Raw genomic sequence first — 27,132 nt, forward strand, 5'->3', positions numbered from 1 at the left:
CCCGGCCCCGCCTCGCGCTGCCACAGCCAATCCTCGGCCGTTACGTCACGCGCGCTCGCTCACTATTCAGAGGCGCTCTCTCAGGTCCTTCCTGATTGGACCTCTGCCAGCGAAGGGTGGAAGCGTCAGCCAATGGAAAGGAGGTTCTTAATGAATTATTGATGACGGGTCAGTCTAGAGGACTGGGACGGGAGAGGGCGTCTCCCGGGCAGGGTGGCGCTGACCGGTCATGTCCAGGGCCCCCTTCTGGTCGCCGGGGCCCCACCTCTGGCCAGGTGGCATCGGCTTCCGGGTAAATCTGAGCTGCCCAAAGCGAGCCTCCGGAGAATGCTCCATCTCCTGGAATGTTTTACTCATTCAGGCCTCGGGACGTAGAAACGAGATGAAAAGTTCAGAAAGTGGACAGGCAGGTTCTGTCTTCCCGGGGCGGGTCGTTATGACTCCATTTTACAGGCCAAGAGACCCAGGCTCACCGGCATAATTGACACAATCTTAAGAAGGGGAAGTGGACTGGAATCTATTTGAATAGCTGTTTCTCCTACTTCTCCACATTGCCCTAACTAAATTCTGGATCAACTAAAGATCTTTTCCCCTTAGTTTTCTTTATTTGATTTTCTGTAAAGCCGAAAGTTTAGTCGTTACTCTCATTATTACAATCTTATTTCCACATATTGACATTTGAGTTATTGTCACCGCCTAGCTGTTTCTTTTTTTGTTTTCTTTTTGAGACGGAGTCTCGCACTGTCGCCCGGGCTGGAGTGCAGTGGGGCGATCTCGGCTCACTGCAACCTCTGCCTCCCGAGTTCAGGCGATTCTCCTGCTTCAGTCTCCCTAGTAGCTGGGACTACAGGCGCCCCCAACGACACCCGGCTACTTTTTGTATTTTAGTAGAGATGGGGTTTTTCCATGTTGGCCAGGCTGGTCTTGAACTCCTGACCTCGGGTGATCCACCTGCCTCGGCCTCCCAAAGTGCTGGGATTACAGCCCGAGCCACCGCGCCCAGTCTAGCTGTTTCTTTTCTAGGTTAAAAGGACACTCACTTATCTAAGATGAGATTGGGGGACATAATCACCTTTGGTGTCCTCAGTTATAGCTTAGGAATATTTCTCAGTTGTTTCAGAGCATTTCTCGAATGTGATCCATGGGGCCACCTGCATATATGGATTTATGACCTGGGATGCTTATTAAAATGCAGATTTCTGGTCCTCAGTCCAGACCTAGTGAGTTTTAAAATATTGAGGAGACTAGAGCTGAACAGATGCCCTAGGTGACTCTGATGTGCCCTAAATCTGGGGAAACAGTACACATTGCAGTACTTCTGCAACCTGACAGAAATGCAGATTCTGATTCAGTAGGTAAAGGATGGGGCCCATGACTCTACATTTCTAACAGGCTCTTGAGTATTGCCATTGCTACCTATCCATGGACCATACTTTAAGTACCAAGGCTGTGTTGGAAAGAGAACAGGACTTGGCATCAAAAGATCTGGGTTTGAAGCTAGACTATGAAAATGAATGGCTATGTAACTTTAAATGTGATGAGTTACCTCTCTGTCCTAGCTTTCTTATGAGCAAAATGGAAACTCCTTTGGAGTTGTCGTGTGGGTCACATAGTTGGAGGGAATTGTATGTAATTAGGGAAGTGAAAAGAAAGTCAAGGAAAAATAAAGTTAGACATCTGCCCTGTGTCAAAATAAAACAAAGTTTGAAATGGAAAAATAAAATGAAACCAGTGTACTACTAGAAGAAAGTAGAAGAGATTTATACAGTTTTGGGGTGGAAAAACTTTTTAATTAACACAAAGGACAGAAATTATGAAAGAAAAGGCTGACATATTTGACAACCAAAGTAAAATCTTCAATGTAATTTTTTAAAAATACATGAAAGCAAACCAATGTAAATACAATCTTACCATATGATGCAGAAATCAGCTCCTTGGTATTTACCCAAATGAGTTGAAAATTTGTGTCCACACGAAAACCTGCACATGGATGTTTATAGTGGCTTTATTCATAGGTACCAAAAATTGGAAGCAACTAACGTGTCCCTCAGTATGTGAATGGGTAATGTGTGGTACATCCAAGCAATGGAATATTATTCAGCACTAAAAAGAAATGAGTGGGCTGGGCGAGGTGGCTCATGCCTAATCCTAACACTTTGGGAGGCCGAGGTGGGTGGATCACAAGGTCAGGAGTTCAAGACCAGCCGGACCAATATGGTAAAACTCCCATCTCTACTAAAAATACAAAAATTAGCCAGGTGTGGTGGCACCCACCTGTAGTCCCAGCTACAGGAGAATCGACTGAACCGGGGAGGCAGAGGTTGCAGTGAGCCAAGATTGTGCCACTGCACTCCAGCCTGGGCGACAGAGCAAGACTCCGTCTCAAAAAAAAAGAAAAAAAGAAAAAAGAAATGAGCTATCAAGCCATAAAAAGACACAGAGGAAACTTAAACACATATTACTAAGTGAAGCCAATTTGAAAAGGCTATATACTGTACGATTTCATCTTTATGACATTCTGGAGAAGGCAAAATTATGGAGGCAGTAAAAAGGTTGGTGGTGTCTAGGTGTTAGGGAGAGGGAAGGAGTGAATAGGCAGAGAACAGAGGATTTTTATGGCAGTGGCTCTACTTTGTATGGTACTATAATGATGGATACATGTCATTATATACTTGTCAAAACCCACAGAATGTACAACACTGAGAGTGAATGTGATAAGGACTTGTGAATTTCAGATCAGTTTTAGGTTCACAGCAAAATGGAGCATAAAGTACAGAGAGTTCCTCCTGCCATCACTCCCAACCTCCCCCACTATCAACATTCTGCACCAACTGAACATCATTACAGTCAATAAACCTAACCTAAATTGACACCTCATTAAATTAACTCAAAATGGAACTAGATATAAAACTAATATAAATGTAGAGCTAAATGTAAAACTTAAGATTATAAAACTTCTAGAAGAAAACATGGGAGAAAATTTTTGTGACCTTGGGTTAGATGACACCAAAAGCACAATCCATAAAAGAAAAAAAAAGTTGGTAAATTGGACTTCATCAAAATTGAGAACTTCTGACATTTGAAAGTACTGTGAGGAGAATGAAAAGACAAGGCAGATAATATATTTGCAAATCACATATCTGATAAAGGGCTTGTATCCAGAATATTAAAAAAGTCTTAAAACTTACTAGCAAAATCTCCAATTTTAAAAAATGGAAAAAAGATCTAAATGTATTTTACAAAAGAAGATGTACGGAGGGTAAATAAGCACATGAAAAGACGTTCAACATTGTTGGCTGTTAGGAAAATGCAAATTAAAACCACAGCAAGATACTACTACATACCTACTAGAATGTCTAAAATTAGGAAGACTGATCATGCCAATCATTGATGAGGATGTGGAGCAGCTGGAACTCTCATACATGGTTGGTCAGAATGTAAAATGGTACAACCACTTTGCAAAAGTGTGGCAGTTTCTTAAAGAGTAGAACCTACACTTACCACATGACTCAGCAGGGGAGAAGCAGAAGGAAGGATTGCAAAGGGCACTAGAAAACTTTTGGGGCTGAAGAGTTTATTCACTATCTTGACTGTGGTGATGGTTTCACCGTTGTATGCATACATAAAAACTCATCAAATTATGTACGGTGGATCCTCCATATCTGTGTGTTCTGTATCCATGGATGTGACCAACCACAGATGGAAGATATGTGGGGAAAAAAATGATGGTTGCATCCATACTGAACATATACAGACCTTTTTTCCTTTTGGTTATTCCCTAAGCAATATAACAACTATTTTCATATCATCTACATTGTATAGTAAGTAATCTAGATATGACTTAAAGTATATGGGTTCATGATGGATGGTGTTTTAAGTTTAAAAAAAGTATATGGAGGATGTGCTTAGGCTGCATGCAAATACAATACCATTTTATATAAGGAACTTAAGCATCCATGGTTTTGGTATCCCCAGGGGTACTGGACTCAGGGATAAATGCACTTTAAATATGTGCAGTTGATGGTATGTTGATTATACCTTGATTAGTTGTAAAATATGGTCATGCTTTTTGATTCAGGAATTGTTATCTTGAGGAAATTTATCCTGAGGATATTTATACTGAGGAAACAATGAATGTAAACTTTTATCTAAGAGGATGTTTGTCAGCATGGAGCTGTCTATCATCATGGAGGATTAGATAAGCTAATTATGGATTCCTATGTGGTTACTGAAAACTGTATCAAATGAGAAGAATATTAATGATGTGCAAAAATGCTCAAAATATATTTTTAAGTGGAAAAAGGCTAGGTTACAAAAGTGAATGTACCTGCAGCTGCTATGGAAAACAGCATGGAGGTTCTGCCCAGGTGCAGTGGCTCATGCCTGTAATCCCAGCACTTTGGGAGGCCAAGGCAGGCGGATCCCTTGAGGTCAGGAGTTGGAGACCAGCCTGGCCAACATAGCAAAACCCCATCTCTACCAAAAATACAAAACTTAGCTGGGTGTGGTGGCGGACACCTGTAATCCTAGCTACTCGGGAGGCTGAGATGTGAGGATCACCTGAACCTGGGAGGCGGAGGTTGTACTAAGCCGAGATCATGCCACTGCACTCCAGCCTGGGTGACAGAGTGAGACTGTCTCAAAAAAAAAAAAAAAAAAAAAAAAAAACCCTACCATATGATTTACCAATCCCCAATTTGGGTATAGATCTAAAATAATTAAAAGCAGGATCTCAAAGAGTTATTTGCCCACCCAGGTTCACAGCAGCATCATTCATTATAGCCAAGAGGTGGAAGCAAGCCACTGTCCATTAATGGATAATTGAAATGTAACACATACACACACATACACACACACACACACACACACACACACAGAGGAATAGTATTCATCCTTAAAATGGAAGAAAATTCTGGTACATGCTACACCCTGGAACATAGATGAACCTTGAGGACATTATGCTAAGTGAAATAAGCCAGTCACAAACAGCCAAATCTCAGATGAGGCTTCTAAAGCAGTCAAATTCATAGAAATGGGAAGTAGAATGGTGGTTATCAGGGGCTGGAGGGAGGGAGCCTGGGGAGTTGTTCAATATGCGTAGAGTTTTAGTTTTGCAAAATGAAAAATGATAGAGATCTGTTGCACAGCAATGAGAACATGCCTAACACTACTGAACTATAGACTTAAGATTATTAAAATGGTAAATTGTGTGGGTATTTTTTACCACACTTTTTAAAAGTGAATGTACAGGATTTTTGTACTTTTGTTTAAAAATGTTTAAAGTATCCAAGAAAAAGGTGGGAAGGATAAACCCCCAAATAATAATGATGTCTGAGCTTTAGGATGGTAAGTGATCTTAATTTCCTCTTTATAAGTTGTAGCATTTTTCAAATTTTATGCAATAATCATGTTCCTGTTATAAAAGCAGAAAAAAATTTTAGGAAGAAAAAAAAAGTACTGTCTTTAATCTGAAAAAAAAAAAAGAGAAAGTCCTGAAAGCATCTGGCCAGACACGGCACTGGCCCATCTTGCTTTGCTCCCTGCTTGCCTTCTTGCCTTCATGCAGCTGCAGCTTTCTGATTTATTATTTTTGTGGGCACATAATAGATGTGAATATTTATGGGGCAGCAGCAGCTTTCTTTTATATTTTCATTTTTTTTTGAGACAGAGTCTTGCTCTGCCAGGCTCGAGTGCAGTGGTACCATCTTGGTTCACTGCAACCTCTACCTCCCGGGTTCAAGCAATTCTCCTGCCTCAGCCTCCCGAGTAGCTGGGACTACAGGTGCACCACCATGCCCAGCTAACTTTTTTTGTATTTTTAGTAGAGACAGGGTTTCACCATGTTGGCCATGATGGTCTCAATCTCTCAACCTCATGATCTGCCCACCTTGGCCTCCCAAAGTGCTGAGATTACAGGCGTGAGCCACCTTGCTCAGCCTATTTTATTGTTTGTGGGGACACATAGTAGCTGTGTGTATTCATGGGGCAGTGGCAGCTTTCTTGTTCTTGCTCTGTCCTCAGTGAAGCAGAAGAGTGGCGGATTCTCCCTGCCATAGTCATGTTGCATCTGTTTGCAAATCATGCTCCTCTTTTTGCTTTTCTTTCTTTACACAAAACAGTCCCAATTGTAGTCACCCTTTCATCTGAACCCAGTTGTTTTTCAGGTTAAATCCTATCACAGGCACTTCTACAAGAGAGTACCCTTAGTCGTTCAGAAATCGGTAATCAGACTCAGGACTCCCTTTGTTATGTGGGACTTTTTTTTAATCTTGATAATTTGATGGTCACAAGATTTGCTCTAGATCACGTTCAGTGGTTGGCTTTAAATGGTGATCAAGTCCAGCGTTTTACTCTGAAAACTGGACTGCAGAGTGGTCAAAGGCCTGGGAGGCTCGTGCTGAGACCAGAGGTGGTGGCATGGCCTGTCTCTGTTGCCACTCACCCAGGTCACTGCCACCACCCAGGGGAGGGGCTTATAGGACACACAGGTGCAGATGGCTAGGAGGTACTTGCAGGAAGATGGCTAGTTGCCTATAAATTGTCCTTCTTTCACAGCAGACCTCTGAGTTTTAGGTGGGTGCATTGCCACCCACGTAAAAAACAAAAATTTCCAACCTCCCCACAGTTAAGTATGGTGATGAGACCAAGTTCTGAATGGTGATATGTTAGCTGCAGGATGTGTGAGACTTCCAGGAAGTCCCTTAAGAAGGAGTTCAATCATTTTTCTCCTTCTTCCTTCTGGTGACCTGGATTATGGGTGTGACAGCTGGAGCTCCAGGGCTCATCCTGGACCACGAAGCCAAGGACCACACAAGGGTGGATAAAGCAAAGGGCCAGAAGAAGCAGGGTCCCTGATGAGTTGTAGAAGTGCCCTGGACTGCCTTCCTGTGGATGTCTTTTACATGAGTGTGTTTAAGCCACCATTTTTCAGAAATAAAAAGCAATTCCTAATTAGAATAGTCAGTCTGTTACCAGAAATGGAGTCTGCCACAACAGAACCTAAACTGTGACATTTGCATAGTGGACAAGGGGGAAGGTCAATATTAATGGTTCAAATTTTGTATCTGGAATTTTAAATATGGCTACACATTTCTTGTCATGTCCTCCATCCAGAGGTGGGTTCATTGTCCCCTCCCCTTGAATCTGCACTGGCTTGTGACTATTTCTATCAATAGATTTCCACAGAAGTGGAGCTATGTAACTTCTGAGGCTAAGTAATAATGGGCCATGCTGCTGCCACTGTAACAGACACTCTTGGAATCCTGAGTACCATTTAAGAAGACTGACCATCCTGAGTCCATCATGCTGGGGTCACCAAGGTGCTCTGATTGACGCTCCTAGCTGGGACTGCCTTTCATCTTTCTCAGACTTCCCAGCCCAGGCACAAGACACATGAGTGAGAGAGTCCTTTGGCATGGGCCCTTCAGCCCAGGTTGTTCCCATTTGAGTCCTCCCCAGCAGTTCAGATCATCTGAGCTGTGGCCCCAAACATGGAGCAGTTGTGACCTTTCCAAATGCCTGACACACAGAATCTGTGAGCATAATAAAGGGGTGGTTTTTTAATGCCATTATACATTGAGGGCTTTTGATGCTCAGCAGTAGATAACTGGAACAGTTAGTTGGTAATTCTTATTATCTGAAGATAAAAGTTTAATTCTCTTTCACAGAGTAGAAGTCCAGAAATAGGCAGTCCAATACTAGTTTGGTCACTTGATAGTCAGCAAGAAAGCAAATTACTTTATCTTCCCTGCTGCCTGGAATGTAGACATAATGCGTGGTGCTCCAGCAGCAATAATGGACCAGGAGGTAATCTTGCGGATGACAGAAGAGAGCAGAAAGAATCTTGGGTCTCTAGAAGTAGAGAAATAACTTTTTCTCTTGTTTCAACCACTGTAATTTTAGATCTTTAGGTATTATGGCTAATAGGCACAGAATTGGAATTCATAGGTTTAGCACTCAGGAGATTGGCTTGGCTAAAGCTAAAAGGTTAAGGATTTTCAAATTAGAAGCAGTCATTGAAGTCCTGGGTATAGATGAGGTTGCTTAAGCGGAGTATAGAGTGAGAAGAGAAAAGAACTAAGGAACCTTGAGGAATGGCAGCAGTTGAAGGAGAGGCCAGAGGAGGGGCTCCCACCTTTCCAGGGGAAGCAACCTGAGACAGAAGGTGTTCTGTGAATCTGACCCCTTCCCCTCTGTGGCTGGGTTGGGAACCTTTCCTATGCCTCTTCTGGACACAGCTAACACGCAGCTTTCTCTTTCTATCGCAAGGGCTCTGTTTTACCCGTGGGCCTCCCACATGGGACCACAAGGAACCTCGGAGAAGTTTGGGATCAACTGTTAATTCTTCGTATGGTCCCAGTGCCTACAACAGTGATTGGCATGTAATGGGCAGGCAATAGTTATTTGCAAGCTGAATTGAACTGCTGTTGGCAAGGAAGTCCTGGGAAGGGGGGGTTTCCAGAAGGAAGGAGTGGTCTGCGGTGCAAACACTGAGAATAATCAAGTCAGATAAGGCCTGTACAGGACTGGTGGCTTTGGCTCAGTGCATCTGGCAGTGAGGAGACCATTGGTGACCTTGGGGAGAAAGTGGGGACAGGGTAACTGGTGTGTGGGAGTGGGTGGGGTGCTGATTGCCCTTTTGGGAAGAAAGGGTGGAGACAAGGAGGGAGGAGTTTCATTTATTTTGTCAATTTCATCATCTTCATCATCTTCATCATCTTCATCATAGGCAGAGAATGGGAACTGGGAGTTCCTGCTGCAGGAAACCGTGTGCTTGTTCTGTCAGAGCCGATGACACTTTTGTCATTTCCACAGCTAACTCATCATTTAACTTCTCATGTATGCATAACAATCTTTTCATGGTTTTCCCCAAAACCAAAATGTAAGTTCCTGGAAAGCGGAGACTGTTTACAGCTTGCTGTACACAGAGTAGGTGCTTTGTTGGTGTTAATTGCCTCTGCTTCCTCTCAAGCAATGTTTCCTGAAATATATCCGAGCTTGGAACAGCATGGATCTGTCCCAGCTGGTGCACCACTAGTTGATGACATGGCTTCCTGAAAGCAGAGGAGCACCTCACCACAAGAAGAGAGCCTTGCAGTAGGAAATAACGCTGCTTGAGGAGAGGTGGGATGGGATGGAAACAGCGTACTCACTCTCCCAGGAGTGGTGAGGAGGAAGCCTGGAGGGATGAGGGCAGGGTTGTGCGTATTTTGCAGCATCAGATATCAAAGCAGATGAGTCAGCAGCATTCACCTGCGTGGCTATTTTATTCCATGCGCGAATAATATGATGATTTTTATGAACCTCATTTAACAAATTTTGATGAATCCAAGGCATGGCTGCCTTTGCTTTACAATAAACAAGTCCTGTCTGTTGCTCGGCTCACTCTTTGATACTTGAAGGAGAGTCTGTTGCAGTCAAAAAGAAAAGATGTCAAAGTGGAGGCAGCCAGTTGCTCTGGTGGAGGGAGGGCTGGTGTCCCAGGTTAGCATTACCTGGGTGGCGGCCAGTTTTGCCGGTCCAGACCTCAGTTTATCAGTGGCTCAAGGGAGCAGTGATTCATCTGTTCCAAGCTTATGGGAGGAAGTGGCATAAATCCATGCCTCTTAAACTTTAATATGCATAAGAATCACAGAGGGTGTGGGAGATTCCCACGAGGGTGTGGGAATCTCCTGAAAATGCAGCTTCTAATTTAGTATAGCTGGGCTGAGGCCTGAGATTCTGCATGTCTAACCAGTTCCCCACTGCACTTTGAGTAGCAAGGATGTAAATTGGAGGCCGATTTTTCTAAACTTTTGGTACCTGTCACCACTGGTTTCTTCACAACCCAAAGACTGCTTAGGCAGCAAGGTGGCCCAGAAACGGGACTCTGCCTTCCAGGGTTGCTGGGTTTCCTGTAGACCTCATGTCTTCCTGCCTTTTTGCTTTCATCTCTATCAGCCTGGGCCTGTCAATGGCTCCGGTTAATTATGTTTCCATCCTGAAAGGAGACCCGTTGACTTTGGGCTTCTCTGTGTCCCAGAGTTTTCCCAGAGATTCGTTAGGAAGCAATCTTCAAGGATGGGGTTCTTCCTCTGAGGGCTAACCCAGTATTTTTTGATTAATTCTTCCTAGTTTCAGTCTCTCTGGGTGACTCTCCAAGAGTTGGAATGCACTGGCCACAATGATGACAAGACAGATAAGAGGAATCACATTTAGAAATAAGTAATCCCATCTGGCAGCCAGAGAGATAGGGCGGTAAGATGCTGAGCAATGCTTTTGGAGCAGGATCTTCCATGAGCACCGACAGCTGGAGTGGGGGCGCTGGGTGTGTCGTCCGCCTGCCACCTGACTTCATTTACCTGCAGCCTGCCTGACCTTGCTGAACTCCATCCCAGATCCTCATTTGGTGAACCTGGGCTGTAGACTTGGGCTTTGCATGACATTTATTTGGAGCTGGATGCTTAGGCATGACTGCCTGGTCATGATCATATGGATGACCAGCTGTGGAGCTCTGAGTAGCTGCAGAGAGCCTCTGAAACCAGCCACCTATTTGGCTTTGTTGTGGCAAAGACTGGCTTGTCTCTAGGGCTCCATCTAGATCTTCTAGCTTCATGCTTGCCATTAATACCCAGATTCATAAAAATAAAAATCACAAACTATATTTGCCTATGAAAACGAGACTAGGGCCGGGCTCAGTGGCTCACACCTGTAATCCCAGCACTTTGGGAGGCTGAGGCAGGTGGATCATTTGAGGTCAGGAGTTTGAGACCAGCCTGGCCCACATGGCGAAACCCCATCTCTACTAAAAATACAAAAAATTAGCTGGGCGTAGTGGAGGTGCTTGTAATCCCAACTACTTGGGAGGCTGAGGCAGGAGAATTGCTTGAACCAGGGAGGTGGAGGTTGCAGTGAGCTGAGATCACACCATTGCACTTCAGCCTGGCGACAGAGCAAGACTCCATCTAAAAAAAAATCATGAGACTGGAATTGCCTTAAATTTTAAAATGTTTTTCAGAGTAATGCATAGTGCCTCTCAGGTCCTCCTGTGCATTTCTCTAGGCCTGCCACACAAAGTGGAGGGCAGAGAGAGGAGGGCTGCCAGCCCTGGGCTCCACCTCTGAGTCGAGGTTTCTAGGGGCACAGCCTCTTTCCCATGCTTTTCCTCTCCACAAATGTGTGAGAGCCTGTGGCTATGAGACAGCCTTCTCTACAGGGAAGCACTTAAAGAAATTCCAGTGGGTATAAAACCCCAACAGGGCTGCTCTCTCTCTCTCTCTCTGACTTTCTCAACTTTAAAAAAATTTTTATTTTTCATTAGAAAGCCCAGGACAACCTGCTCGCAACCCGTTGTCAGAGAGCAGAGCTGGCTTCGTAGTAGCCCGGTTGGCCTTGACGGGTCCTGTGCCTCTGGCAGTAGAAGCTGACACGGGGCAGGGGAGGCTCCCTGGGGCCTAGGAGGCACACCGGCCCTTCAGCCCCTTCTTCTTCTCCACCGCGAGCCGCAGGGCCTGGAGGAGCGTGTCCTTATTATTCAGGATGTTGTACTCGGAGAGTTTCACCAGCTTGTCGAAGGTGGCCTCCGTGTATGTCAGCTCCTTGGTGGCATAGGGAGTTTTGGGACCATAAATATCCACCTGGCCGTGCTCCAGCTCCTCAGGGCTTCGCTCTACACCTGGGGGCAGCAGGAGGACTTGTTATAGATTCTGCCACGTTAGGTTGGAATGACTTGTTTCCACATCTATCCCCAAGGCCCACCAACCTGCATTCATGGACATACACACCAGCATGAAAATATGTACACATGTACCCTCACACACGCACACGCACGCTCCTCAGGGCGGAGTACAGCTTGCCCATTGGAGGATTGTCCTAGCCCCATGCACAGTACTGGGCACACGGCCAAATGTCAGAAAATGTAGAAAGTTGAAAGAATAGGGGATGACATTCCCAGCCCATGGGGGTGAGGGAATGGGAGGGGCTCTTTTCTTCTTTGTGGAAGCCAAGGTGGGATCAGGCTGGAGCTGAGCCAGGTGTCCCCATTTAGTGATCTTAGCAGATGCTGCAGGTCTAATGGCAGCTCCCAGGCCAAGCGCAGCGGGTGCTGGGAACTGGGCGCAGAGGCAGCTCACCTGGTGCCTTGTATTTTTGGAAAGTGTCATTGATGAGTGGGAAGAAAGTCACGATGGGGGCATCGGGCTCCTGGGGGTTCTCCATCAGGTAACATTCCTTGAGGTCTTCATTATCATCTGGCAGCTCGAATTTGGGGAAGGGGATGTTCTGCACGCTGCAGTACTCACACGTTTGTTTCAGGGGCTGGAATGGCAAGAGGGTGTGTTTGAGCATTAGGAGGAGTGGGAGTGTGTAAGAAACACAGAGTTCTTAGCCCCAGCTTCCTGATCTCTGCAGCTAACAACTCAGCTCCCAGACTGCTTTGCTGGTTTGTGATATTTTGAGACTAAAGCCAGGTCAAGGCAAAAGGCCTGAGGCAATAGGTTGATGCGCCACCAGCTGCCAGCTCCTTCCCCGAGTATCATGGACAGAAGCCCTTTCGACGGTGTTCCCACCCAAACACAGAGCTGGGTGGATGTGGTAGGTGGCCCGCAAGGGCGACTGGAGCCAGGCCACGCACAGCCAGAGCTGGCCAGGCCCCTGTGGGATGTACATAGGCTTTGGAACTGACGGTAGCACAGGGCTAGAAAGGACTCTGCAAGGGCGTCTCTAAAGCATGATGCTGGAGGAACAGTCCTGGCCTTAGCGTGTCAGAACCCCTCAGTTCTGCCCCTTGTTCCTCTGCTCACTAGCTGTGTGATCTTAAGCAAATCTCTCTGTGCCTTGGTGTTCTCATCCACAACACGAGAAAGATAACAGTTGTGCCATCTCCCTCCAAGAGCTGGTGTAAGGGCCAAACGAGATGGCAAATATGAAAGTGCATTGTTACCCATGTACAAACGTAGATTGCTATCACTGTTGCCCGGTTGGTCTGCCTACACTTCCCTTCCCCCGGCTTCAGGGTAGGACTGTACCAAAACAGAACTTTCCAAAGTAAATAAAAAACAAAAACCTCTACCATCCTGGCCAACATGGTGAAACCCCGTCTCTACTAAAAAATACAAAAGTTAGCTGGGCATGGTGGCACGCGCCTGTAGTCCCAGCTACTTGGGAGGCTGAGGCAGGAGAATTGCTTGAACCTGGGAGGCGGAGGTTGCAGTGAGCTGAGATCACACCACTGCACTCCAGCCTGGGTGACAGAATGAGACTCCGTCTCAAAAACAAAACAAAACAAAACAAAACATAAACAAAACAAAACAAAAAACCCTGGTCCTGATTCTTGAGTGTAATTCATGGAGGGTTATATACCCTGGGGGAAGGGAAAGTGCGATCATTTTGAAAATAGGTTATTACAAGCTCTTGAATGGAATGGGCTCTGTTAAGGTTATTTTTAAAAACCTGTTTTTTGTAGCTGAAGAATTGCCATATATGGCAAATGCTCCAAGTCAAGAGTAAAATGTGAACTGGCTAAGTCAACCCCAGCCCCATGGCGTGTGAGAGCCAGCTGACTGCCTGCGAGGTCTGGGTGTCTGACTTCCCATCATGACGGCTGCTTGGCTTTCTCTGATGCTGTCTTGGGGTTGTTGAGAGTGTGTCTCTTCCCAATTCACAGTGAGGGAAGCCACTGACTGCAGGACCTGTCTCAGGAGAGACTGCAGCCCACGCTCAGGATGGAGGCTGTGCACTTGCCTTTGTCTGGGACCCGGCACAGTAGTTGAGGTGGATGATGAGGTCGACTTTTCGCTCTGGCCTAAGGAGGGGCGGGTAGCTGGAGTTGACAAAGAACGCTGTGTCCAGCAGGCACAGGTGGTTCGCGGACTCGGTCAGCTGGTTCGGGAAACCATCCAGAACTGTGTCTGAAAGCCAAGCCTTCTGGTTACTGACACACCCGGTGCCCTGACTGACCTCAGCCAATGGACAGAGGCACCTGTGGGGACAGAGCGCCCTGACTGTAGCATCCTTCACCTCAGCCTGACCAGGATGCCCAGTGAGCTCCAGTGCCCCTCTGGGTGGACTGAGGAAGAACAGCATTATCTCGGGCTTTTAGCTGGTCTTCTATGGGATATTCACATTTGAGGGGAATGAGGGGCTTAAGACAGCCTGTAAATAGGGTAAACCCTGGGCCCTGAGCCAGTGTACAATTGGCCCCAGTTGGTGAGGATGAGGCTTAGCAGGCTAGGCTCGGCTCAAGCAGCCATTTGCAGACCATGGCCAATTAAAATACCAAAGAAGGTGAAAGTCAATCCCTTAGAGTCCCAGCAGCGGAGGCAGCAGCACTGAGATGGTGCTGCAGGACCAGTTTCAGGTCTGGCTCTGCTGCTTACCACTTGGGGGTTCCTGAGCTGGGCCATCCCTGCCCAGTTCCAAGGGGGCAACACACACATTATAATTTTTTTTTTTTTTTTTTGAGACAGGGTCTTGCTCTATTGCCCAGGCTGGAGTGCAGTGGCGTGATCATGGCTCATTGCGGCCTTGACCTCCTGGGCTCAAATGATCTTCTATCTCAGCCCCCCAGGTAGCTGGGACTACAGGTGCTCATCACCATGCCCAGCTAATGAAAACAATTTTTTTTAGAGATGGGGTCTTACCATATTGCCCAGGCTGGTCTCAAACTCCTGGACTCAAGAGATTCTCCAGCCCCAGCCTCTCAAACTGCTGGGATTACAGGTATGAGCCACAATGCCCAGCACCGCTCACATTAAAGGGCACCCCCAGAACACAACTGCAGAAAATAAGACCACCTGTTTCCGCATTTGTAACACGGGGCCAGCTTCTACCTGCTGGGCCTGTTGTACGGATTCTATATAGAGCTGCTGCACAGATGCAGTGAGTTAAGTACCCACACCACTCCCTCCTGCCAGACCTGCACAGTGTTCAAGATGACACCACCAAATGTGGAACACACCATGGGGAGAGGGCCACCTGGCCCAGTGAACACGGCCAGAGAAGTTTTCTTATTTTTTCTCCATGGCAGCCTTAACGGCCACATCTTTCTCCTCCATATGGAGGCAGGCCTTGAGGAGCAGCCAGGTGGGGTTACCTTTCCACATGGAGAACTGGCCATTCTGGAGGTAGTTGGTGTGCAGCTGCAGCCCAGACAGGAAGTTGTGAAACTCAGACCCAAAGGACCGGTAGGTGAGGATTTCTCGGAAAGTATTGGAGAGCCACGACCCCGGGATTACTACCGTGGTCTCCAAGATGTTAGCATCACATTTGGGGATTTCAGGCAGGATCGGCTCGTCTTCTGCAGGGGAAGGAGGGAGGAGGGGCAGGTCATGAGAGCTGGGGTCCGCAGATTGCCCACACAAAGCCCCACAAGGTTGCCTGGCACCCAGGGGTGAGCACTGTAAAAGCAGCTCATACCTTCCTTGCGGGGCTCTCAAGGCCCTGGCACTGGGTTAGGAGGACCCAGGTGAGAGACATGGGGTAAGCGGGGAGGGAGTAGACAGGGAGAGGGATGGAGACATGTAACAATGATCCCAGAGAGGACAGGGAGTTTCAAAGGGTGCCCTGTAACTGCCATAGATCTACCCTTCTCACCTCTCCTGGGTGCTGGGAGCCTTGCTGCCGGGCCTTGGCACAGGCAAAACTCACCTCCAGTCACCTCCCCTCCAGTCAGGGAAGACACTGTAGCCCCAGCTGCCTTCTCGTGTCTTGGGCCGTAGGGGATGATGCGGAAACATGTGGCAGGTGGCCTGGTCCTCGGTTTGTGATCCACACCCTGCCCCCCATCACCCAACCATGAGGGAAAGCCGGGGTTCACCCACCGATGTCGTGCACCTTCTCCCTTGTCCATCTGTGGAAAAACTCCTCCGAGGTGTGTGATAGGTTCCAGGCATCCAGCAGGTTCAGGGAGAAGATGCTGCTCCACAAGCCTGGGGAGCCAGGGCCAGCGTGAGCAGCTCCACCCCGCAGCCCCCAGGCCCCGCAGACACTGACTTTGATTTCTCCCCTGACCCCTCCAAGCCAGGCTGCTCCGCAGGTGGGACAGACTTCCACCTCCCTCTCCCCTCCCCGTGCTGCTCAACACAGTGTCTGAGGGTCTCAGCCCTCAGCTCTTCTCTTCCCTCCCCTCGGTGCTGGGAGATATCGTTGTAAAGGTATTTAAGGCACAGCCCCAGCAGGGATTTAATGCTGGCAAGTACAGGCTTTGAGTTCAAGTCCAGCCGCCGTCAGTGAATACACGTAAAGCATCTAGGGCAGCACCTGGCACATGGTGAACACTCAGTAAATGTAAATGCTATTTGTTATTATGATTTTTAAATGTAAGACATTAGACGTTGACCCATTTGGATCCTCTACAAGGTAGGTTTTACTCTTAAGCCTGATTAACTAATGTAAAAACCTAGGCTCTGAGAGGTGAGGCAATTTGGCCACCTTTACACAGCTAGTGAGTGAGAAGCCAGAATACAAACCCGAGTGCTTTGACCACAGTTTTCTAAACCACATGCCCAGCGGCAGAGGTGTTCAGGGGAAGGAGAGGCCGCTGTGGGCTGGGGGCTTCTGGGGCAGCTTCACAGAAGAGACGAGACTGAATTGGATCTCTGGGATGTGTTGGTTTGGGATAGACAGAGGGGAGGGCACAGACAACTAATTTAAATAACGGCACGTCGAGGCTGTGAGTGTGGGTCTGTTTCTGAAGCAGCCCTTTGACGGCCGCAGTGAAGACTCCGAAGGGAAGAACTCAAGTGGGCCCTGCATCCAGTGGGCCTGGCTCCTGAAGGACCAAGGTGCTTAGGGTGGGAGGCTGGGCCAGGCTTCCCTGGTGACCCTGCCCCTTACCCTGTGGTCTCCCTGGCCACTAGGTCCTAGGGCTGGGTTGGCCCCTGGAAGCAGGCACCTGCTGCCTGAAGCCAGAGGGGAAGTGGGTGGGAGCTAAAGAAGTTTCTGCCTGAGTCTGCTATTCCCCGTGTGGTGCTGAACAGACCACAGGGAGACTGCTGGAGACCAGCCCCCTCCGGTCCCCAGTGACCTGGGGGCCCTTGTCATGTCCTGGGCTGAAAGGGCAGCAGGGAGGTCAGGCCAGTCCTGGAGCCCATCTGGGGCTGGCTCAGAAGCCTCTCCTAGGATGAGGCGATGCTGGTAAGTGTCCCGAGTGTCACATGCTCAGGGGCCAACCCAGGGCAGCCCAGTGCTGGGGCAGCAGCCCCCTGTCATTCCGCCAGTTCCAAGGCAGTCACCTAGCATGTAGCAGATTCGAGACTCTGGGATCCTCTTCATCAGCCGCCCCATGAAGAACTTGGAGCCGAAGAGCTCAGAGGGGATGAAGGCCCCATACTTCTGCAGGCCCACCTCGTAGGGGGAGAACTCGAACCACTCTGCACATGAAGCAGCAGGACAGGGGGTCAGTCTCAGGCCAGGAGCCGTCCACACAACCCAGCCCCCTGCTGCCTGCAGGTACTGGTTCCTGGGCCTTGAGGAGCCAGGGACTGGGAGGCCACAGTTCCCCCAAAGGACACATGGGGGCACCCTTGGCCAGCTTCCGCTGGCATGGCGAGGCTCAACTTTGCAACGGGGACGGGACTGTTCATTTGCACCTCAGAGACTGTTGAACGGGACAAAGAGTGACCCTGAAGCAGGTCTCTTGAGTCTCTCCCTCTGGGCAGCTTAGAAATATCTTCCTTTCATGACCTTTCTCTACCCCAGTCCCATCAAACACATGCCCAGGGAAGCTGCAAATGGCACCTGCCAGCCTCACCCATGCAGCAGGGCAGACTGGGATAGCAAAGGTGATTTCTCAGGCCATGGGCACAATCTGAATGTAGGTTGGCAAAGATGGGTGGGATTGGGGAGCCTGGAGGTGCTGGGTGCCTCTGCCCACCAAGAAGGGACCCCCTACTTACAAATCACCAGCCACTAGTGTTACCTCTGAAGTCCTGGTTGCTTACATCATCCTTGACATTGATGGTGAGGTAGATGGGCAGGGGGTTCTGGCCGCAGCTCAAAGCAGCACGCTGATCTGACAGTTTGTATTCATTTCTCTGTGGGGAAATGGAATGGTTAAAGAGAAGTAACAGCCCAGGGGCTGGGGAGGCAGTGCAGAATGAGGGGACAATCTGGACCCCTGCAGCTGGCTCCTGGCTCCTGAGCTCACCAGGCTGCTGTATAGACCCCAGCAGACACCAGCCAAAGCACTCTTAAAAGGCACCCGTGGCATGCACACCACCTCCTCGGGCTGTCCGCCACCAGACAGGGGCCGGGACCTGGGACTGGATCCGAAGTTTAGGACAGTCCCTCAGGGTCTTGGTCTCAGGGGCCAGCAGATAAAAAGGAAGGGGTGGGAGAGGCTGGCACTGCCCCTCTTCTGCCCCATCGTCTTCCCTCTGCTAGAATTGGAGCAGCTCCATTTTTAGCAGCTCCAGTTTTTTTTTTTTTTTTTTTAATCAGTTTGGCATGTTGAGCTCCCTCAATTGAGGGGTAAAAAGTTGAGGGGAAAAAAAGTTTCCCTTCCTCCCTCCCTCCTTCCTTCCCTCCTCCCTCCCTCCCTCCTCCCTCCCTCCTCCCTCCCTCCTCCCTCCCTCCTCCCTCTTCCCTTCCCCTCTCTTCTCCTCCCCCCTCCCCTCCTCCTCCCTCCCCTCCCCTCCCCTTCCCTCCCCTTCCTTCCTTCCTTCCTTTTTTTAACAAAAGACTTAGGACTTGAGCACTAGATGCTGGCTGAGGTCCCTCTAATCCCCAGAGTGGGGAGCCTTGCAGATCAGCCCGGGCCACAGGCGACCTCCCAAAGTGAATCAGCCACTGCAGATAACGCAGAATCAAGGTCTTAGAGGGCCAGGCTCTGACCCCAGCCCAACCAGCTGACTTCTGGGTGACCAACCCTTGTCACCCAAGTGTACAAAGGCTACAGAACCCATGTGGGATGGCAAATGCATGTATATGCCCAATGACATGTGGGTATCCTTTGAAAGCAAACAGGGTCATAACTGGGCCCAGAGATCTGGGCATCACAGAGCAGACAGTCCTGGAAATAAAGTTGCAGGCTCAGGGAAGAGCCAGTCCACACTCACTGTCTAGGGGACCCAAGGGCAAGGGGCTCCTGTTGTGGGCAGAGCGTAAGAGCAGAGGCCTCCCAACATCAACCCTGCCCTTGCTTTCCTGAGAACCCAGCTCCTTCCCACCAAACCCCCAGAATGCCGAGACTCCTGATATCGGAAGACTCAGTGCTCCTCCTCATCATATGTAGCGCTCACGATTGTTACGATATTGTTGAAAATGTTAACTGGCACTTATTGATGCAATCTCCACTTAAGGAATAGTAAAGAGCGGGGCCTGGATTTCAACCCCGTCCTGCCTGAATCCCAAAGCTGACGCCCTTGGCCTCTGCCTGCTCCGCTTCATCAGGAGGGAGGACAGGCTAGGTGGTGGGCTGCCACAGGGGCAGAGTGGGTGGGATCCATCAGGAGTGGTGAGTGCCTGGGGCTGGAAGCCATATCTGATTCCTTTCTGAATCCCCATTTGCCAGTGCAGTTCCTGGCACACAGGAGGTACTTGGTTATTTAATTTAAGGAATGAGGGAAGATTGAAGATGAGGATCAGGTCGTTCTCAGGTGCTCAAACTGTCTGGCTTTCTGGAAGATGGGACGTACTATTATAACAAATAATTTGCTGCAATAATTTTCTGGCAAGTCCTGATTTGAATTCTGAACTCCTCAGACACCTTTGGAGTGGAGCAGAGAACCACGGGCCTGGCAGAGGTTAGGTAGGAAGCTCTGCTTTGGGGCCAAGCAGCAGCCAAAGTTGGTTCATCTTGGCTTGTGCAGCCTAAAGGGCACGGATGTCAGCTGAGCCTGCCCTGAGGTCCAGAATCACAACACTCCTTGGGGATCCCTCTGCTCTGCCGTGTGTCCCGGAAGAGGACCAGCCTGTGTTGGGTCACAGCTCTCACAGCAGCAGCCACCCTACACAGGCCGCTCCTCTTCTTGGGCACACAGTAGTCAGATCACTGCATCTCAGAATAGGAAGGAACCTCATTGGGCCCATTGGTGGTTGTGAGAACAAGTCCTACAGACCTCCAACTACAGAGTGTTATTGACTAAGGATCCCAGCTGCTGTGTTCTGAAATCCACAGCTGAGTCTGTGCTGAGGCTGCACTTCCTGTGACTGAGTGTGGCAGGGTTACCGAGGCTGGCCCGTTCTGGGGGATGCAGGACTCCCGTGACAGCCAGCTGCAGCTGGAGAACCCTGCAAGGGCCTCGCACAACACACCGCGGTCTGGAATGCTTCCACCCGACCTTTCTTCCTCTCCCCACTCCTAGGGTCAGCCTCGCTTCACAGTGTCTTGCTCTCCAGTCTTTCCCGGCTCCTCCCCGTGTTTCCCTCACAGGTGTCTTGGCATGGCTCTCAGAGGACATGCTACCTCTCGGCAGGGTTGCCTCCAACATGAGGGTCTCAGCCGTCCTCTAAAGGGTACACGGGAGACAATCCCACCACCTCCCTCTGTCGTACATTCCGACACCTTATGGGTCTTCCAGCCCAAGGATACATCCACAGGTCTAACCTAACTCCCTGTGCGCAATGGAAGTCCTGACTTCCCTGAGGAAGAAAGAGAGCCGGACATCAGCCAGGGCAGGGTGGGGCCCGGGAGAAGCTGAGCACCTACCTCGTCCCCCAGGCAGGCCTCTATCAACAGGCCCCAGAAGTCTGTGAAGGTGACCTTGTAGCCTTCCTGGCTGCGCTGCTGTAGCTCCTCCTGGAATTTGCCGAGCTGGTCTGGAAACAGGTAGGGTAGCTTGTCCTTTACCACGTGTCTCCGCGCCTCGAAGATAGCAGGCTCCAGGTTTTTGGAGGACCAGTCAGGGTCACGGTATAAGGTAGCCATGGTCCTGGGGAGGGACAGGCACGGCTGATAGGGCTGCCCCAGCCCCTGTCTCATCAGTCCTGGACCTGGGCAGGAGGGAAGGCAGGCAGGCCATTGGGAGCCCTAACCTGCCAGGAGGGGAAGCTGGAGGAGGAGGAGTGAGGCAGAGGCCTGGCAGGTGGCTAGGAGCAGGGAAGGTGAACACTATTACTCATAATCAAAAGTGGTACCAGTTCTCCAATGCCCACTGTGTGCCAGAAACAACAGCGGTTAAGATGAAGCTTCTGAATCCAGATCTTTCGGGATCAAATGAGGGTCTGACCCTCACTAGCTGTGTGATCTTGGGCAAGCTCCTTAATCACTGTTCCCTTCAGTTCTCCTGTCTGTGGCATGGGGAGAATTACAATAATTGTACCTACTTCATAGAGTTCTGGTGACGATTACATGCGCTAAAGCGATGTCTAGTGGTTAGAACAGTGGATGGCACAAAATAAATGCTGGAACTGACATTTAAACCCAGGCTTGGCTGATTTCAGATCCTGGGTACTTTCTACTCTGCCACGTGAATTCCCATAATTCTGATGTTGGCTGAAGATTTATTTCCCTTTCTCTTTTTAACTTACAGGTTGGCTGTTGGGGGAGCAAAACAAAGAGGTGATCCTGCTAGCTCTGGGTCTGGCCTCCGTCTGCCTCTCCTTGGCCTGGATCCAGCTTTTCTATGTCAGGACAGGAAAGGGTTCGTTTCATTCTGCGCCCGAGAACTACCACCCTGGCAGGGGAGCTAGTCTGCGGCTGTGCAATTATAGAAACAGGAGCCTCCTCCCTCACAGAACTTGTTTTTGGGAAGGTGGGAGGTAGTCAGGAGATTTTTCAAGCACCCTGCTCTCCATAAGCTTCACCCATTAATTTTATACTCTAAAAGAGCTTCCAGAAACCATTGCAAATGAGTTTTTAAAAGAATACGGCTTGTGCTTGCCCCAGGCCAGGGGACCACACCCATCCCACGCCAGCTCCGCCTGAGTTCCTCCTGTTTCCTGTCTACCCCACAGTAGCCCAGGAGGATGCAGGAGCCCCTCAACCTGCCATAAGCAAGTTACCTTCTTAACCTACTACCTGGGGCAGCCATGTGGCGTGGAGGTTAAGGACGTGGGCCCGGGAATGGGTTCAGATTCCACTCCACTGCTTTATTAGCTGAGTGTCCCTGGCAAATTGCTTTGTTTCTCCAGCTGAAAAAAGACAGCGCCTCCCTCATAGTTTTTTTGTGAGGAAGAAACAAGATGAGCCGTAGGAAGCTGGCAAGAGGCAAACGGCCTCTTCTGTCCCATCTGGGCTGATGCCTCTGCCCCCGGGGGATGCGTGCGGCACAGGAGCCCTTGGATTCCCCAGGCCCATTCACATCCACTTGCTCACGTGGGGGCTACCCAGGGCTGCTCCAGTGTACAAGGCACAGCAAGGGACCTCGGGGTTCACAGGCCCACCAGTCACAGACAGTCATGGTCCTGCTTGATATGCCTAACAGGCCACCTTGACCCAGGGCCACAGGAGAATTTTGATGGGCCCCACAAAAAATATTTATTTATTTTTTATTTTTGTTTTTTTAGAGATAGGACCTCCCTATGTGGCCCAGCCTGGTCTTGAACTCCTGGCCTCAAGCGATCCTTCTGCCTCTGCTTCCCAAAGTGCTGGGATTACAGGCATGAGCCACCATACCTGGCCACATAAAAAATATTAAAATTTTTATTTAATGACTATGTTGTATGAAGACAAATATATTCACATTATTTATTAAAAGATTTTCTTCAACCTTTAAGTTGGTTAATGAAATGATTCTGATTTTAAAAGAAATTAACCTATTTTTGTGGGCTCCTAAAAGTACAGTGGACCGCAGACACCGTGCTTTCTGTGGGTAAGCTGACCTCACCCTGGCTTCCCATGGGAAAGCCCAGTGCTCAGCATCTGGCAGTGCCCACCAGCAGAGGGTGGGCAGGAGGGAGCTCAGCCACAGGGCCCTGCCCATTGCATGTCCCCAGCAGCATGGGGTCATGTTCCCGAGTCCATGCCACAGCCCCAGGGAAACAGTAACACCAGGAAAGGCCAGTGCATAAGGTGTTTCTGGCATACTTAGTGGGAGAGTCTCTTACAGCCACCGCGTGAGGTCAGAGCTATTGTTATCCCCACTGTGCAGACACAGAAACTGAGACTTCCAGGAGTCAAGCTGGGTGCCCAAGGCCACACCGCTGCACATGGGGAGCTCCCTGGGCTTCAGGAGTCACTTTATCTTGGGATGGGAGGTGGGAGGAGCTTCGCCTGAGACCCAAGGCCAGCCTGTTGTGGCTTGCTCTGGGCTCCGCAGACAGTGACTCGAGTGTCCTTACCAGGTCGCCCCCGACAGGCCAGTGATGTAGCTGGCACAGTCCAGGAGGTTCAGCTTCTGCAGCCCCAGCAGGTGGCCATACATGGAGGTCATGGATCTTGTTCCACCCCCAGTGGCCATGATGGCTATCAGCGGCACCTGGGGGACACAGAGGCAGGTGTTTGGGGAAGGCTCCAGAGCCAAGACTGGGGAGAAGACTTAAAATGACAGCAGCTTCGAAAGAACAATGGAGGAAGCAGAGCTGGCTACAGAGGACAGGGGTGCGGCGTTGAGTTACCTGATGCCTGCCTTTCCACAGAGCAGTGGGTCTAGAAATAGACCTCAGCTCCGGTGTCAGCGAAGGACTCTGCAGCCTAACACAGGCTTGGTAAACCACAGAAAGCTGTGTCTAGCAGAGTTCTTAGCACTGTTACTCCAGCTCTCAGTTAACAGATGAAAAAACTGGGGTCCAAGGGGGGTGGGCAGCTTGTTCAAGAACCCTACTAATGTGCAATCCCTCAATGGGACAAACCAACATCTTCTGTAGCTGGATCTGGTGTGAGGCACTAGGCTGGCACATGGCACCTGCTCAGTAGGTACTGTGCTGGTAATGCCAAGAGTCAATGGGCTGGTGAAGTAGGAAGGAGCACGGTTGCCAGCTCTGGGTTGACGGAGGTTTAGAGGCCCCTGGAATGTTTCCCTAAAGATAGGGCCAGGCACAGTGGCTCACATTTGTAATCCCAGCATTTATGGAGGCTGAGGTGGGCAGATTGCTTAAGTCCAGGAGTTCAAGACCAGCCTGGGCAACATGGGGAAACCCCATCTCTACAAAAATAATGGAAAAATTTGCCAGGCATGGTGGCTCGTTCCTGGAGTCCCAGCTACTTGGGAGGCTAAGGTAGGAGGATTGTTTGAGCCTGGGAGGTGGAGGCTGCTGTGAGCTGTGATGGTGCCACTGCACTCCAGCCTGGGTAACAGAGCAAGAAGCTGTCCCCCCGCCAAAAAAGGGGGAGGGAGGAAAGGGCTCTTTGTCACGACTTACTCTATGTGTTTCATTTGAGTGGGGGCTGTAAGAGCCTTCCATTGGCTAAAGCCCTATCACAAGTCCTCCTCGGGCATGCACCAGGCCTCTGTCCTCACCTAGGGTCGGCCTCAGAAGGCAGGCACTTGGAGGGCTTGCCTTCTGCCCAGGGGAGTGTGGGCCTTGGTCCATGCAAGGGAGGCAACAGAGGGCTCTGGCAGAGGCACCATCGTCTGCTCCTGTGGAGGGAAGGGACAGGCCCTAGGGGTGCAAGCTGCTTCTCTCCAGCTTCCTAGCACTGTTACCGCTGGGAGCATGTCTACCTGTGCAGATCTGAGAGGAGAGATAACTGGGGAAAGAAGGACCTAAGGCCTTTTGGGTGGAGGTGTGGGGTGCAGGAGGTGGTACAGCTTAAAATGTTTTCTTGGTGGGGATGAGGAGGGCATTTTGTCCCTAGGTAAGGCCACTTTAGCCACCGCAGGAGCTCTCAGTGCTGGGGAGGAGCCACTGGGGCTCTCCCCTTCCTTTGTGAATAGAAAACAGAGTCACTTCCAGCACAGCTGTCACCTGCCTGAACCTTAGCAGTAAGAGCATCCATGGAGGTGGCACCTGGGGCAGGGCAGGGCCTGGGTTGGCTGGCAGGGTGTGGTGCTGGAAGGACCAGCTGGGCCCAGGCTGGCCACCCCTGATTACCCACCTCGTCCTCCTGTAGGTCCTCCTCCAGCTGCAGCACCTGCTTCAGGGCCTTGGCCACCACCACCTTCCGCTTCTGCAGAAACTCCAGCTCTTCTGAGCACAGGCTGAAGCCCAGCCGCACATCCAGTGTCTCAGGACTGGAGGGAGAGAGGACCCTGTAGTGGGCTTGCAGCCTCTACCTCCCCAGAATAGACACAACTTTGGGGTCCATTGGACCTAGGCCCAAAACCTAGCTCTGCCATGGGTCACTTCTGTGACCTAGGGTCTCCACTTTCTCATCTGTAAAGTGGGGTGAATCATGCTGAACTTTCAGTACTGTCTTCAGCACTTAAAAGAGATAACAAATGCAAAGCCCCCAAAGCCTTGGCAGGCACAGTATGAGCTGGTACTCAACAAAAGATAACTGCTGGCACTGCGTTAGGGACGCTTTGAGTCCTCTGTCTCCTCGGCCAGATCTGGAAAGTCCAGAAAGCCTTCCCCAGGGGGCTTCTCTAGCCCAGGGCCAGGCATGGTGACAAGAGGCCCTGAGATCATTTTGCCAGATTCCTCTGAACAAGCTCCCACAGTATGGACTCTTCTGTGCTAGATAAACAAACTCCCTGTTCCTATGGAGCTCACATTCTTCAATGAGCTCTTCCTGCTCCTAGAATAATGATTATCCTGTGTGTGTGTGTGCAGCTGACAAAACCATCCCATCCCTGATCTCACTGTGTCAGCTCACAGGTCTGCAGGCAGGTGGGACAGAAGCCTGTGACATGCCCAATGCTTGCCCCCTTTTTTTTTAAAATCACGTCCCTGTCCCAAGGCTCTTGGCCTGGCATCCAAGACCCTGCTTAACCTTTCCAAGCTCACCGCAAACTACCCTCGGAGCTTCTGGGTCAGGTCTCAGAGCCCCCGGAAGCAGTCCCATTTCCAGGCCTTGGCACAGGCCCCTGCCTTCACCAGAAGTGTTCTCCCTTTGCCCACCTCCAGCCTGTGCATCCTCCGAGGCCCAGCTCCCCAGTGGCTGCAGATAGATAGACCTTGACCATTTCCGACTGAGCCTGGGCTCACTAATAAAGCCACATCTCCTTGAAGGCAGGGCCTGGGAGATTTCCATCATGTCTCCTCTCTGTCTAGCACAGGGCTGCAGATATGGCTGCTAGAAAATAATTCTTTCTTTGGCCTCAACAGGGAATGAATAATAGTACAACGATAATAACAATAACATTAGTTGACGTTTGCTGAGCGTCCCACTTGCCAGGTGGATCACTGAGTACTTCGCATGTGCTGCCTCGCTGGATCCTCAGGGCAACTCAGTGATGCACAGGATCCTTGTTATGCTCCCAATGTACAGATGAGGAAAACGGAGACTCAGTGAGGGCAAAGGACTTGTCCAAGGGCAAATAGCTCATCAAAGTGTAAACAGAAACCCTGGCCACTTGATTTCTGACAATCAAGATTTCTGAAAACAATGTTGTTTTCAGCAGATGGTGCTGAGACAACTGGATATTCACAATGCAAAGAATGAGGTGGAGCCCCTCTTTCACACTGTATAGATAAATTAACTAAAAATTGATCACAGACCTAAATGTGAGAGCTAAAACTATACAAGTCTTAGAAAAAAACATGGAAATACATTTTCAGGACCTTGGTGGTGGGTGGTGACTCACGCCTGTAATCCTAGCACTTTGGGATTTGGGAGGCCGAGGTGGGTGGATCACTTGAGGTCAGGAGTTTGAGACCAGCCTGGCCCATATGGTGAAACCCCATCACTACTGAAAATACAAAAATTAGCCAGGCGTGGTAGTGTGCACCTGTAATCCCAGCTACTAGGAAGGCCTCTGAGGCAGGAAAATCGCTTAACCTGGGAGGCAGAGGTTGCAGTGAGTCGACATTGTACACGCCGCACTCCAGCCTGGGCGACAGCGAGACTCCGTCTCAAAATAAAATAAAATAAAAACTTCAGAACCTTGGATTAGGCAATGATTTCTGGTTTCTTAGATATGACACCAAAAGCACAAGTGGCAAGACAAAAAAATAAATGTCATCAGAGGTAAAGTCCTTTGTGCTTCAAAGGACACCACCAAGACTGTGAAAAGATAAGCCATAGAATAAGAGGAAATATTTGCAAATCATATATCTGACAAGGGATTTGTATCTGAAACATGTAAAGCACTTTTACAACTTAACAATAAAAACATGAATAACCCACATAAAAAGTGGGAAAAGAATCTGAATAGAAATGTCTCCAAAGAA

The 27,132-nt window shown here is 49.5% G+C and overlaps 1 protein-coding gene and 1 long non-coding RNA gene across 3 annotated transcripts in view; one reads left to right on the top strand and one right to left on the bottom strand.

The window, feature by feature from the left end:
• The first annotated feature begins 173 nt into the window (after positions 1 to 173).
• Positions 174 to 26,835, top strand: LOC135274174 (uncharacterized). Its single transcript, XR_010341959.1, has 4 exons — positions 174 to 406; positions 1,196 to 1,351; positions 8,972 to 9,123; positions 24,911 to 26,835. It is a non-coding gene; the product is annotated as an uncharacterized LOC135274174 (long non-coding RNA).
• The window catches only part of PLA2G4E (phospholipase A2 group IVE), a 67,057-nt gene continuing 51,268 nt past the window's right edge, over positions 11,344 to 27,132 (bottom strand). For both annotated transcript variants that reach the window (XM_012462424.2, XM_064374477.1), the window contains exons 11-20: positions 24,896 to 25,031; positions 23,200 to 23,336; positions 20,627 to 20,849; positions 17,897 to 18,011; positions 17,211 to 17,348; positions 15,798 to 15,905; positions 15,071 to 15,274; positions 13,720 to 13,886; positions 12,111 to 12,294; positions 11,344 to 11,653 (exon numbers count right to left, since the gene is read on the bottom strand). In XM_012462424.2, the coding sequence (XP_012317847.2) occupies positions 11,433 to 11,653; positions 12,111 to 12,294; positions 13,720 to 13,886; positions 15,071 to 15,274; positions 15,798 to 15,905; positions 17,211 to 17,348; positions 17,897 to 18,011; positions 20,627 to 20,849; positions 23,200 to 23,336; positions 24,896 to 25,031 (1,633 nt within the window). In that variant the 3' untranslated portion in view covers positions 11,344 to 11,432. The remainder of the gene's footprint in view (positions 11,654 to 12,110; positions 12,295 to 13,719; positions 13,887 to 15,070; positions 15,275 to 15,797; positions 15,906 to 17,210; positions 17,349 to 17,896; positions 18,012 to 20,626; positions 20,850 to 23,199; positions 23,337 to 24,895; positions 25,032 to 27,132) is intronic.

This window comes from Aotus nancymaae, unplaced genomic scaffold (genome assembly GCF_030222135.1).
Source record: "Aotus nancymaae isolate 86718 unplaced genomic scaffold, 86718_ANA_hifiasm-v0.15.2.pri h1tg000011l, whole genome shotgun sequence".
Classification (NCBI taxonomy): Eukaryota; Metazoa; Chordata; class Mammalia; order Primates; family Aotidae; genus Aotus; species Aotus nancymaae.